The sequence below is a fragment of the Typopeltis vanoorti genome, chromosome 2 (genome assembly GCF_054136105.1).
Source record: "Typopeltis vanoorti isolate ZY-2024b chromosome 2, IOZ_Tvanoo_1.0, whole genome shotgun sequence".
NCBI lineage: Eukaryota > Metazoa > Arthropoda > Arachnida > Uropygi > Thelyphonidae > Typopeltis > Typopeltis vanoorti.
Genome location: NC_143550.1, coordinates 23196930 through 23210536, shown reverse-complemented (window position 1 = coordinate 23210536; position 13607 = coordinate 23196930). Strand labels below are relative to the sequence as shown.

General features: G+C 33.2%; 1 protein-coding gene across 2 annotated transcripts in view; it reads right to left on the bottom strand.

The window, feature by feature from the left end:
* Positions 1 to 13607, bottom strand: part of LOC150108873 (serine/threonine-protein kinase unc-51-like) — a 400205-nt gene that overhangs the window by 227953 nt on the left and 158645 nt on the right. For both annotated transcript variants that reach the window (XM_090410511.1, XM_090410519.1), the window contains exons 13-14: positions 12056 to 12098; positions 5350 to 5404 (exon numbers count right to left, since the gene is read on the bottom strand). In XM_090410511.1, coding sequence (XP_090266637.1) covers positions 5350 to 5404; positions 12056 to 12098 — 98 coding nt within the window. The remainder of the gene's footprint in view (positions 1 to 5349; positions 5405 to 12055; positions 12099 to 13607) is intronic.

The following is a 13607-nucleotide window of genomic DNA, read 5'->3' as shown; positions in this document are numbered from 1 at the left end:
AAAACCACTTTTTTTTTTAATCAGTTCCTGTCATATTTGTACATGTGAGCACTGTCAAGTTAGTCCTTGATTTTTTTCCACCCACACATTTTCCCCCTTTGAATTTAAATACACTGCCAGGTGTCAAATTATAAAAAAGTCCTGTTTTGTCTGTATTGTAGATGTCTTCATTATGGAAATTTTTCCTGATTTCTGTTCAAATACGGTCAATCCATTAATTTGCCATTATTGGATATGCAGATCGAGATTGTCCATTAATTTTGACATAAAGGAAGTCATGTCAGTTTTTAAATCAATCTAGACAATCCCTGTCACATACAAAATAGTCGCGTCCAAATTTTTAGCAAATTTGTAATGCTTCATTGATGTTTGTAAGCTTGCACTTTCTACATTTTTTTATTTCAGTTATGTTGTTTTCCAGTGCTGATATGTAGACATATTTATTCTTTCACAATGTCGATACTGCTGAAGAGGACAGAGAAAACCTTTTACACACATCAATGGTTTTCACACCACATTATAACTCGCCAATAAATTTTGACTTTTTTTTTGTAAACAGAGGGTCACTTTCTTTTAGTATAAATGTTTCTGATGGAAAGGTTTGTTTTTAACAAATTTTTCAGTCATAGCAATATTTGGTTAAAGTGAGGGAGAGAGAGAGAGAGAGAGAGAGGGAGGTGGACAAGAGGCTAGACACTGGAAGGTAGGTAGAGTTGCAATAGTTTCCAAGGATGAGATAAACCAGGCCATAATCCAATGCAGGTGGTCTACAAGCTAAGTCACTTCTAAGCCCTATATGCCTGTGATCTGCATCTCTTTATCAACAGCTCATCATACAGCACATTTTTAGTGGTGTTATATCCATAAAAATGGGACAAGACACCAATGGGCAAATGTACAACTCTTTACAGATGAGAGTTGTTTTAGCCTTTTCTCCAATTCTAGATGATACTTGATCTGGTGTGAAAGTCTTACTGCTTACCAATGCAGGAATGTTCTTGAAAGGGAGAGATACAGCAGTGCTGGGGTCATGGTGTGGGGGAGGCATTATACTTAATGAATGCACCAAGCTGCAAGTGTTGGAAAAAAGGGACTATGACTGGCGAACAATATCGCAACAAAGTTCTTCAAAGTCATGTTTGATTTTTCAGTGGTGGTGTAGGTGAAGAATTCATTTTTATGGATGACAGTGCCACACCATATCATGCACAAGTAGTGGAGATATTCTGGAGACCAAGGATATTAGTTAAATCGAGAGGCCAGCAACAGGGAGACATACTGCTACTTGAAATTCCTCTCCAGAGAACAAACAATGATATATCCTTGCTCTGAAGGAGACGTGGGCCAGTCAAACTGGTCCACTTCTTTTTTACAAGAAGTAGATGCAATACCAAAGTGCGATCTATGGCTACTTATCGGAGATTGGAATGCAAAAGTGGGAGAGACTGAGGAACGAGGAATAACAGGTCGTTTTGGTTTAGGTATTTGTAACAATGCAGGGAAGAGACTTGTTGAGTTTTGTGCAGAGAATTCTTTGTTTGTTACTAACACCTACTTTAAACAACACAAAAGAAGATTGTACACATGGATATCACCTGATGGACATTTACAGAAATCAAATTGACTATATTCAAGAATTCTTGGAGCATGGTGCAACATTGGAGAGTGGCATCGATGTTTGGGGGTGGACATATTTCATACTGAAATGTTTCACCACATAATTTCTGTAAGCACTGTATGTTAATTCCTTAACTACATCCTTAGGAAATTTGTAATTTTTGCCAAAAACATATTGCAATTTAATTTGTATGAAATTTATTATACATTTTTTGTGTAATATAATTTATTAGTATGCTGGCAATAAATTTATGTCCACATCTCGCTGTAGGCATGAAAATATTTTCATATACAGGTAAAAATGTAGTTCATCCTTAGTTTTTGGACACCAGCATATATATCTATGCACTTGACTCCCCAATCATTCCAGCTTTGCTAAATTTGTTGTCTATTCCCAAATTTAATTTGCCATCTTTATTACAAATTGCACCTAAAGAGCTGAAATGCTTTACTTGTTCTATAGTTTTTTTTTCATACAGGATGCAGTTGATATTTTCATTGCCTTTGTCTTTTAATTGCTGATTTCAGAAAAAAGAATTATATCTTTGCTTGTTACATATCCAATTCTTGTGCTAGTCCATCTTTATAAAATTAGCCTACTTGCGAAGACACTTCATGCGCAAACTTTGTTTGTTTGCACTTGGATAAAGGATTAAACAATATAATTTCTTGTCAATTATAATTTACTTTGTAACTAACTGAAAAAAAAAAAAAAAAACTTTTTTCAATTCAACCCTGGTATCTTGGAATGGGCCATTTTCAGTCAGGGGACTATATGATGTATTACTCAGGACATGAGACAAGTCATAAAAATGGAGTATCTTTCTTACTCAGGAAAAAGATAGCTAGGTATATATATTAGGCTATAATCCAGCGAGTTACAGAATTATATCTCTCAGAGTGAGCGGACATCCAATGAATATGACCATCATTCAGGTTTATGCACCCACTACAGAGGCACCAGAAGAAGACATTGAAGAATTTTATGGCAAGTTACAAGAAGTGATAGATACAACACCAAAGTGCAATTTATGGCTACTTATTGGAGATTGGAATGCAAAAGTGGGAGAGACTGAGGAACGAGGAATAACAGGTCATTTTGGTTTAGGTATTCATAACACTGCAGGGAAGAAACTAATTCAGTTTTGTGCAGAGAATTCTTTGTTTGGTGCTAACACCTGCTTTAAACAGCACAAAATAAGATTGTACACATGGATATCACCTGATGGACAATACAGAAATCAAACTGACTATATACTTCGACAAAGAAGATGGAGAAGTGCAATTTGGTCTGTCAAGACTTTTCCAGGTGGAGACTGTGGAACAGACCATGAGTTATTAGTAGCTACGATACATGTGAAATTTCGGAAACTGAAAACAACACAAATGTCGATCAGATATGATCTTGGAAATATACCAGCTGAATACAATATTAGTATCCAGAACAGATTCAACACACTCAATTTGTGTGAAAGAGAACCAGATGAGCTATGGGAAGAAATTAAAGATATAATTAAAACAGAAGCAAAAAAGAGTATTCTGACAGCTTGTAAGAAGTTTAAATGGCTGTCAGAAGATGCCATCAAAAGTGCTCAGGAAAGGAGGAAAATGAAGGCCACAGGAAATTTGCAGGAAGTGCGGCATTTGAATGCAGAGTTTCAACGACAAGCCCGAAGAGACAAGGAAACTTTAACCAGGAATGCCAACAAATAGAAAACCAAAACAAGAAAAGAAAAACAAGAGATCTTTTCAAAAAGATCAGAGAACTAACAGAAGTTTAATACCAAGGTGACAATATTGAAAAGTAAACACAAAGGATATCTTACAGAAGCTGCAGACATCAAAGAAAGATAGAATGAGTATACAGAAGCCCTTTACAGAAAGGACTCCAAAATTACTAAGAAATTTGAAGAGCAGGATTATAACAGAGATGAATAACAATGATTGGAGAGCATTTGACTGTGGATGGGGCCTGCCTGTTACTCCACTACTTAAGTGAACTGGCAGGAGTACTTATTGAACATGGGTAATGAATCATATAACTCTCTTGTATCAACATAAATCAGTAATTTTAGGCACTGTTGCTAAGTTTAGCATTAAATATAAAAATAAGATGAAATCTTGAAAAAAAAAAAATTTTTTTTTTTAAAGCACTGATTACTGATACTGTTGGTTAAATTACAGTGAACCTCAATCACTTCACTGAGGAGGGCACTATAAGCAGCAGTCAAGGCACTATAATACTATCTCTAAGCGAAGTGTAAGCAAATAAAAATTAGTCGCATGTTACTGACATTATAAATATTATCACAGAATATAACTGAGTGTCTTTTAAATATTTTATGAATATTTAAAAGAAATTAATTTAAAAAAATGCTTCAAGAGCTAGATGAAATGAATTCAAAAACTATTATTTTAAGTTTTAATTTATATATAACTCACTGGATATTGAAGTTACTTTGAATTTTAGTGTGCGTCTGTGTGTGTGTGTGTGTGTGTGTGTGTGTGAGTGTGCATGCACAATGAAAGAAACTGCTATCGTAATAAGCTGGAGTGAAATAATTTTATATTATATGTGCATTTGCTTTATGATAAAAAACAAAATAACAGGATGAGGCTTCAAATGAAAAATCCTAAATTTAACAATTATCAATACATACAGAAATTTTGTAATAAATATCATCATCTATGATATTATGATATAATAATATCATCTATAATGCAATAGCATCAAAATTGTATTATATATTTAGTAAAACAATATCACAAGTGAAGGGGGGGGGGGGGGTAATCACATTAATGTGCACTCACTATGTTCTGATTATGAAAACATACATTTTCATTGATGGAACACATCAGTGGATTGAGTTGGTTTTAATCATGCACAGCACAACCCTGTTTTCATCCCATGCAAGGTTGTTCCTTTGGTCAACAGGCTATATGTAAACAAAGAATAAGGTTCACATTTCTTAAGGAAATGTTACGAGTATAAAATTGCAAAGCAATCGAATTTGCGACATGCACAATGAAAACTTTCAACGAATGTTCCTATCCTATTGCAATTTTTTTTGTTTTGATGCAAAGGTGGTTTCCAAAATTTTAATATCTTCAAACAGACATTGTTATTCAAAGTCAATTGGCTCACTCCTGTGTCTGGCGAATTCATTGAATAATCTTTAAATAAACCATATCTGGATTTAGGTATTTGTTTCTTGAGGTACAGATTACCAAACTAAAATGCATTGTGGAATCAATCAACTGCATACCTTAACTAAATTCTACTCGGAAAACAGATCATTAGAAAGCATACCCAGAAGTTGTAGAAAACATGGATCCAGTGAATTTAAAGCACTGCATGACAGACACACTGAGAGTGGATGGACACTGCAGAGGTCTCTAATTAAAGTTAAAAGTACTAGAAAACAGATTCACAAAAGTCAATATCTGTAAAAGCTCAGGATCTATACAGAAATGTGTGGTGTATTCATACTATCAGCAATAATGAAAGTAAGAACTGATAAATGAAGAGCTCAATTACCAACCCAGAATATTAAATGAAATCAAAATGTAACAAAAATTCTTATGTAGCTATGGTTAAAGCACAAAGTGAAAATAAAAACATAGTAAATATGAACAGATTAGAAATGAGTGACACAAATAGTTAACATAAAACATTGTATAAAAATTAACTCTGACATACTGATAAAAACTACTGCATGATTTCTGACTTACCCACTAACATCAGATGGTTGCCTCTTCAGAGAGTCTCTATGTTTTTTCTGATCACCTATATGGTATTGTATAAAAATAAATAAATTAATTAAAAAATAAAAATAAACAAATATTATAGGATGATCCAAATTATCTTTTCACTTTTAAAATATGATAACAAAATGGCTAACAGGCACACGAGGTTGCAGATCATTTTCCATAACCCAACTTTTTTTATTTATTTTATTTTTTGTCTCCTCTATTCCCTAAGTTCTCTCTAGGGAGTATAACAGTGATGCAAGAAATGCCTGGAGGCAATGTGTATAACTGTTCTGAGGTGGTGCTGGAAAGATTTCTTACTTACTGATGAACACTATCCACAAAAGCCAGTTTTGCTTCCAAAGTATTTAACATCTTTTTAAGATATGAATTATAAAAAGACTTACTTTTCATATGAACCAAATTTGGTTAGTACAGGCATGTAAACAAGTGAAAGCCAGTAGAAAAAATGTTGCAGGATACTTCCTTAACAAACACAGATAAAGATATGCTTATGAACTATTAGTGATACCATTACTTATTATTATTATTATTATGGACAACTCCAAGGAGTCCTTAGACTCATTGATCACACTTTTCTTTGAACTCATTCACAGCACCCACAACAGACTCTGGCAACCTATTCCACTCATTCACCACTCTCCAAGCAAAACAACCTAGTTCTAGCACCCTTACTAACTACACTCTTACTCAGTTTCCATGGATGGCCCCTAGTTCTCTAACCACCAGACCTGTTCTGAAAATTTTCTCTGAATTAATCTGCAACCCACAAATCTTCGATTCTCGTAATTCAACCCATAGACATGCTACCATCTTGGTCACTTGCATCTAGATCCTCTCCACTTCCTCTTCAACACTAAGAGACTGGTGCCAGATTTGTGTGCAGTAGTCAAGATGGAGTCTTATCAAGGCTCAATAAAGAAGAAGAATAGCCTGCTTGTCTCTGCTCGTCAAAGTATTTTTCAGTAACCAAGTGATCTGATGAGCTGCTTTAGGCACTTTTGCTATGTGCCCGCATAAACTTTAACTCCCTATCCACTAACACTCCCAAGTCTCTGGCTTCATCAATTACCTGGAGTACAGTTCCACCAATGTGGTATACCATCTGCCCAGTCTGCCAATCCATCCAAATCATCCCACAAATTTCTGACATCATCTGTATTAACTATTACTCTACCCAATTTTGCATTATCAGCAAATAACTGAACAGTTCCTCTCAGATCCTTTCCTATAACAAATTAAACAGTAGCGGTCCAAGAACAGAACCCTGCAGCACTAGTCACAGGCCTTCTTTTGGACTCTACTCCTGAATAAACTACTCTCTAATATCTCTCCATCAACCACCCTCCTATCCATCTCACCAACCCTATATCCATCCCCATGTGTTGCAGTTTACTGATTAGAATTCCATGTGGTATCCTGTCAAAGGCCTTTGCAAAGTCCAGCAGTATAAATATAAATCCATTACCTTTATCCAACTCAGCTGTCACTGTATTATAAAATGTGAGCAAGTTACTAAGGAATGACATATCTTTCACAAAACCACTGACCCCCCCCCCCCATACAATATCCCATTTGCATCTATCCATTCCTGTATATTGCTCTTGACCAACTTTTCCAATACTTTGAAAACAACTCCTGATATGCTGATTGGTCGGCAATTTGCTACATCAGTCTTGGAGCCTCCTTTATGCAGTGGAAATATTTTCCTCTTCTTCCACTCCCCTTGGGACTAAGATAAAATTCAGATAAAACTCGAGCTGGTATACCATCCAATCAGCTGTATTCATATTAAGGTTCTGTAATATGCTATGCACTTCCATTTCATTTACCTCAGTTTCTGTAAAAGAAGGCTCTCTCATTCCAGAAATATAAGCATGGATAATATGCTCTTTCAAAGTGTTCACTTGGTAATTCTAATATTTCGACTGATTCAGTTACCTCCCTACCATTGGCATTCATTAAAACCATTTTGCCATATAAATTGGCAATAAAAAGACAAAACCTATAAAAATAAGTTTAAATATCAACTCGATTCTCAGTGGTGAATTTGTAGAACAAATATGCTATTTAAACATTTAGATTGTTTATATTTATCTTAAATACTTACATTGCACTCTCAATAAAAATACTTCCAAGTAACCCAAAGTTATCTATAATAGTCAACAATTATAGATAACTTTAATTTTCACATGATTACTGGTGTCATCTAATTTTTTCATTAAGAACAATGACTGCAAATACTAACTCACATGCATTCATCAAATGGTATGTACCCTCAAGCATTATATAAGATACTATGATAGTAATACATAATTAAGTTTACATTATTAATAACTTAAAAACAATTTCCTCCAAATTAGTCTTATCTGTCAGGTCTCAAATATTGTCAAATCTTATGCATCAAGCTTGTAAAACTGTTTGAATTGCATTAATCTACCTAATTCTGTCTTGATTTTTAACATTTTTCCTCCCATCCTGTTTAAAATATCACTTTAGATTAGCTTTGCTCACTTTCCCTTGAATGATACAATATGTTCCTTTCTAATATCTTCATTTTTCACATGCTTCTGCAAATGAAATCATCTGTTCACTTCTCTAATTTTTCTCATATTTGTGGCCTCTACTCTTTGATGAACTCTTTCATTTCTAATACTCTGAGATCATTAATTTTAAAATATTAAGGGTGTGAGAATTAGCTGAAACACTAATTTAGTGTTTTGGATAATTTCTCTTTTACTGCATATAAATTTATTAAAATATTGATTATCAAATTTAATTTGCTATCGTCACTAAAAATTGCCGGTAAATATTTAAATGACATATTTAGCTTGTTCTACAGATTCACCATGAAGAATGGAGTTGATGTTTAGGATTATTTTGAAAAGTTTGTCTTTTTACTGGCAATTTTCATAGAAATTTGTTATGGCAGTTTTTCAGCTTATTTAAAAATCCTAGCGACATGAACTGGATTTATTTAGGAGTATAACATCATTTGCATAATGAAAAAAATCTGGGTTGAATATAACCAATTTTGATATTAGGTTTAATGATCACTTTCCTTCATAACATGATAAGACTGGAGGCATATAAACTTGTCGTATATCTCATTTTATAGTAAACAATACTCCTATTTTTCATCAATTCCAATTGACTTACAGCTGAAATACAAATTATACATTGTTCTGTGTAATGTATCATTTCTCCTACAGAATAGAAGCATTTTAAGTAGCTTTTCTTTTAGCATCTTGACATATACATTTTCTAGATTGAAAAAAATTAAATTGTGGATCATAATTTCTCATAGTTCCTAACTACTGCTCTAAAAGAATAGAAGAAATATTCGATCCTAATCATTTCTATTTGGCCTGAACCTAACTCGTTTCTGTTTCACTATATTTATTACCTCTTCTCAAGTATATATAGCAAACTTAATAATTTGTGGAGCTTTCTAAAGTTATCTTTCTCATGGCAAGTACCAAATATACATTATTAAAGCATAGGATGTGATTGAGTATTTTAGACAGAAACATTGATATATATATATATATATATATATATATATATATATATATATATATATATATATATATATATATATATATATCCTTGAATATATATATATATATATTCAAGGACAGTGTTAGGAAGGACTTATTAGAAATTGTAGGTGTGACAAATAGTCTATCTTCTTACTCTGTTTAGAGATGAATTCTCAAGTATATATAGCAAACTTAATAATTTGTGGAGCTTTCTAAAGTTATCTTTCTCATGGCAAGTACCAAATATACATTATTAAAGCATAGGATGTGATTGAGTATTTTAGACAGAAACGTTGATATATATATATATATATATATATATATATATCCTTGAATATATATATATATATATATATATTCAAGGACAGTGTTAGGAAGGACTTATTAGAAATTGTAGGTGTGACAAATAGTCTATCTTCTTACTCTGTTTAGAGATGAATCCTAGTTGATTATGACCATTAAACAGTATGCCATATATATGAATGAAGGAAAAGTAAATAAATGGCGTAAAGTAGAAATGATAAATGGGTAAATAAATGGTGTATGTAAAAACAATATGATTTTGTTTTTACACACACCATGTGTAAAAACAAAATTTACACATGGTGTGTGTAAATTTTCTAAACTTATAGCCAACCCTAAAGAATGATGAAGAGTAAGGAATGGAAGAGAATATTTACAATGTGTGGTGATTTTAATCTAGAAATCATTCTCAGAAAAAGAATTATTGGATGATGAACGAGTATACAGATCAGATATGCCCATCCCACAATCCCTGGGGCAAATCTGTAATCAATCAGCATCCCATTCGGTGTGGAGGATATTCAATACTTTTTTTGCACTTATTCCAAAAAATGTGTGTAAAGAGAGTGAGCTTTCTATCAAAGATAAGTCCCAAAAATTTGGCCTCTGAAGTATATAGGGATATTAGCTTGTCCCATTCTTAAATCAGGATTGGGGTTTAGAGTGCATTTCTGGTAGAAGTGTACACAGATGGTTTTTCAGCAGATCACCTGAACTAATGACAAAGAGATATGATTGACTGCTTGTTGAAGTTGTCCTTCAATGACCTGCTTATTGCAGAACTGACAGTATATTGTGAAATCAACATAAAGACAATTGCCTACTATGGGAGAAAGCAATCCAGTAACTGAGTTCACTTTAATAGGGAAGAGGATCACACTTAAGACAGAGTCTTGAGGAGGCTAGAATAACATGTCTTGGATGAAAAATCATTTCATGAGATGGAAGAAAAGCAGCCTACTATACAGATCCCAATTCAAACCACAGACTACACCTGGAAGAGTGTGTATCAAAAGCACCGAGGAGGTTGATGTGTAATGATTGACATCTCTCTCTCTTTCTCTCTCTCTCACACACACACACACACACACACACACACACACACACACACACACACACACACACACACACACACACACACACACACACACACACAGAGAGAGAGAGAGAGAGAGAGAGAGAGAGAGAGAGTGTTTGGTACAAGAGAATGGAAGTTTGAGAATGCAGACAAGATAAGAGAATTTTGCTTTAGGAAGATTTTGAAAACTTGACAGCTGGAATATATTAACAGAGGATTTCAAAAAGGAAACAGCCAGGTGAATCCTTTGAATTGAAAAGTTGATACTGTCAATACATGAATAGTACTGAAGTAAATTTTGAAGTTAATAAAATGAGATATTAAATTTAGAATGAGTGATAATATTAGAGAAATCTGAAACTGTGAGGTGACATTAATGAAGAGTTATACTTTAATACAATTTTTTTATAAAGTAGCAAAAGAAACTTTCTCTCTAGTAAAGAATTTGTAATTTGTGCCTTCTGTAATTTCCTTAAATTTCCTAAGTTTATATTTCTACTCAATGAAACAGTGAGGATGAATGGAACAATATATGCTAAATAAGAAAACACTGCAAGAAGTTTTATATTTTTAGAAGAGGCCTGATAAAGAACTGACTCTAATAAACATTTATTGGTTTTGTAGTAATTTATTATGAAAAACAATGTTCAGTCTGGTAGATTTATTAAGAACATGTTTAACATATTAATAGAAGAATGAATCAGTGAGAGAATGAATTTATCCTCTAAAGATATAGGTGATATCAAAGTATAGTTTTATTTAAAAGGCCTCAAATCCAAATAGTTTTTATAGTAACTGATTTAATTATTTACCATGTATATAGTTTTTAGTTTCATTAAATATACATTTTTTAATTTGGTCTTTAGTCAGTCATTTCCTGGCTTCTAGGAAATGACTGACTAAAGTTAAAAGCATTGCACCTATCAGATAGTAAACTCTTGAAAATTTACTTAACACTTAGTGTGAAAACAGTAAGGTGCATTGGTAACGATAAATCAAATATGTATACATAGCATACACAAAAATAAACGCACCATTTAAAAAAACTGGCACAGTCAACTAACAGGATTGGATGTGACTTATAATTTTATTTTAGACTTCAGAAGGTCTATTTAGACTCAAGATGTTATATTTAGACTCAAGTATTTAGACTGGCTACAGGAGATAGCAGCACAGCTAGTGAAATTTCTTCTATTAAAGTTGAACAATTTTTTAAGTCGGTAAATCAAAACTTTGTATTACCTAAATTTTCAGGTGAAAGTCTTGAAAACAAAGATTTTTAATATGCAGAAAAAATAGGGGACTTAGGAAATTGGTCAGACTCATTTGTTAATTACAGTTCATAATAAATTACTGGGAAAGGCTAAACCATTTTGAAACACATCACCTTCAATAAGAGACTGACAATTATGCAACCTTTAAAAGTTTGCTGATTTCAGAATTTCAAATGTACGAGAATTAGGGCCTAACATTTGTGTTTGTGATTAAAATCCATTAGTGTATTCAAGGTAACAGGGAGTCTGTTTCCAAGTATTGCCACAGATTTTTGGATACCGCCCATGAATTAAATATTACATCTGATTAGAGATATTCTTTAAAATGGTTATTGTTTCATTAATTTTGGCATGATCAAGATTTTTGGAATTATTTCAAAATTTAAAACTGAAAGATTTCGGAATAATCAAAAATTTTAGCAAAAATTTTTGAGTACTGGAATATGTAAAAGATTCATCAATATACTCACATTGGAGGTCATCTGGAAGACTGGGAGGTATCATTACAAAGTCCTGCAACCATATCAACAATATTTCAGATGTTTATCACAAATCAAATTAAGTTATTCTATTTACACAGATTTTCAAGCTATATTAATCAGCTATTCTATAACTGAACCCCAGTCATAGAATGAAAGTTATGTTATGGCTTGCATGATATAACACTTTAGAGTTATGCTGGTAGTGTACAGTTACTAGTGAGGGTCACCCAGTTCATAAGTCTTAAAGGAAGGAAGACTACTTTACACCTCCATCTATTAGAAGGCAGCTATTCTCCAGCTATTAGCAGCATATGGAGATAAAGAAGATTGATTTGAGGTTTAAAAAAAAAAATTTAACCTATCTGTTTGGCAGGCACACAGGAATTGCAGAAGCTAAGAAGGAATCCACTGCATTATTATACTCAGAAAATCCAACAGAGCAGCATATAGCCAAATGCCATTTGCTGCACTAATGTCAACATCTAAATTATTATTATTATCATTTTCATCATAAGAGATTCAGGAAATCAAGGACTCATCAAAGGATGCTAACATTACCTAAACCAGCTGCCATACCTTCTGTTGAACTCATTCACACAAGATGCACGTATAACTTCAACAAGAAAACCATTCCACTCACTCACTGTTCTGTGAGAAAAAAAAAATCTAGCATTCATACTTTTCTTAACTGCCACAGATGTTTCCCCTGTTCTCTTCTCACCTTCCATATAATAAAAAATTTAATGAATCAATATCTTATAATACTATTTCAGAAGCTTATAAATCTCGTTCATATAGCCCCTCTTTCTTCTGTTTAACAATGTCTACAGAATGCATACTCCCAATTTATCCTCATATATATTTAATAAAAAAAAAATAACAATAGATAAAAAAAAAAAGCCCCTTATAAATTCAAAGAGCTGTCATGCTCGTCTCGAGCAGTCTTTTATATGAGGGTGGTCTGAAAAGTTCTCGGCCTAACAATGAAAAAATGAATTTAAAATTTCAAAATTATTTTTATTTTTCAACATAATCTCCCTTAAGACTAATACATTTATTCCACCGATGATCCAGCACCATTATCCCGTCCCTGTAGTAATTCTCAGTAAGATCTGCAAAATACCCCTCTACAGCTGCTATCACTTCTTGATTCGAAGAAAAACCTGACCAGGGAGGAAGATTTTTAGTTTTGTGAAGAGATAGAAGTCAGAGGAAGCCAAATCTGGGGAATAGGGTGGATGTTCCAACATTTCATAGTGCAGATTCCTTAATTTTCCAATTGCCAAAACACCTTTGAGGGCAGGTGCATTGTCCTGATGAGAGATGATTTTTTTTCTTCTGCAAACCGGGTTTTTTTTCGTCTAGTCTGGTTAAAAGATTGGAATAATATTCCCCGGTTATTGTTTTACCCTTTTCAAGATATTAATAAACAAAATGCTTTTAGCATCCCAAAATACTAATGTCACGACCTTTCCTGCTAATGGAACCGATTTTGCCTTTTTTGGCGTTGAACAACCGGCTTCTGTCCACTGTTTTGACT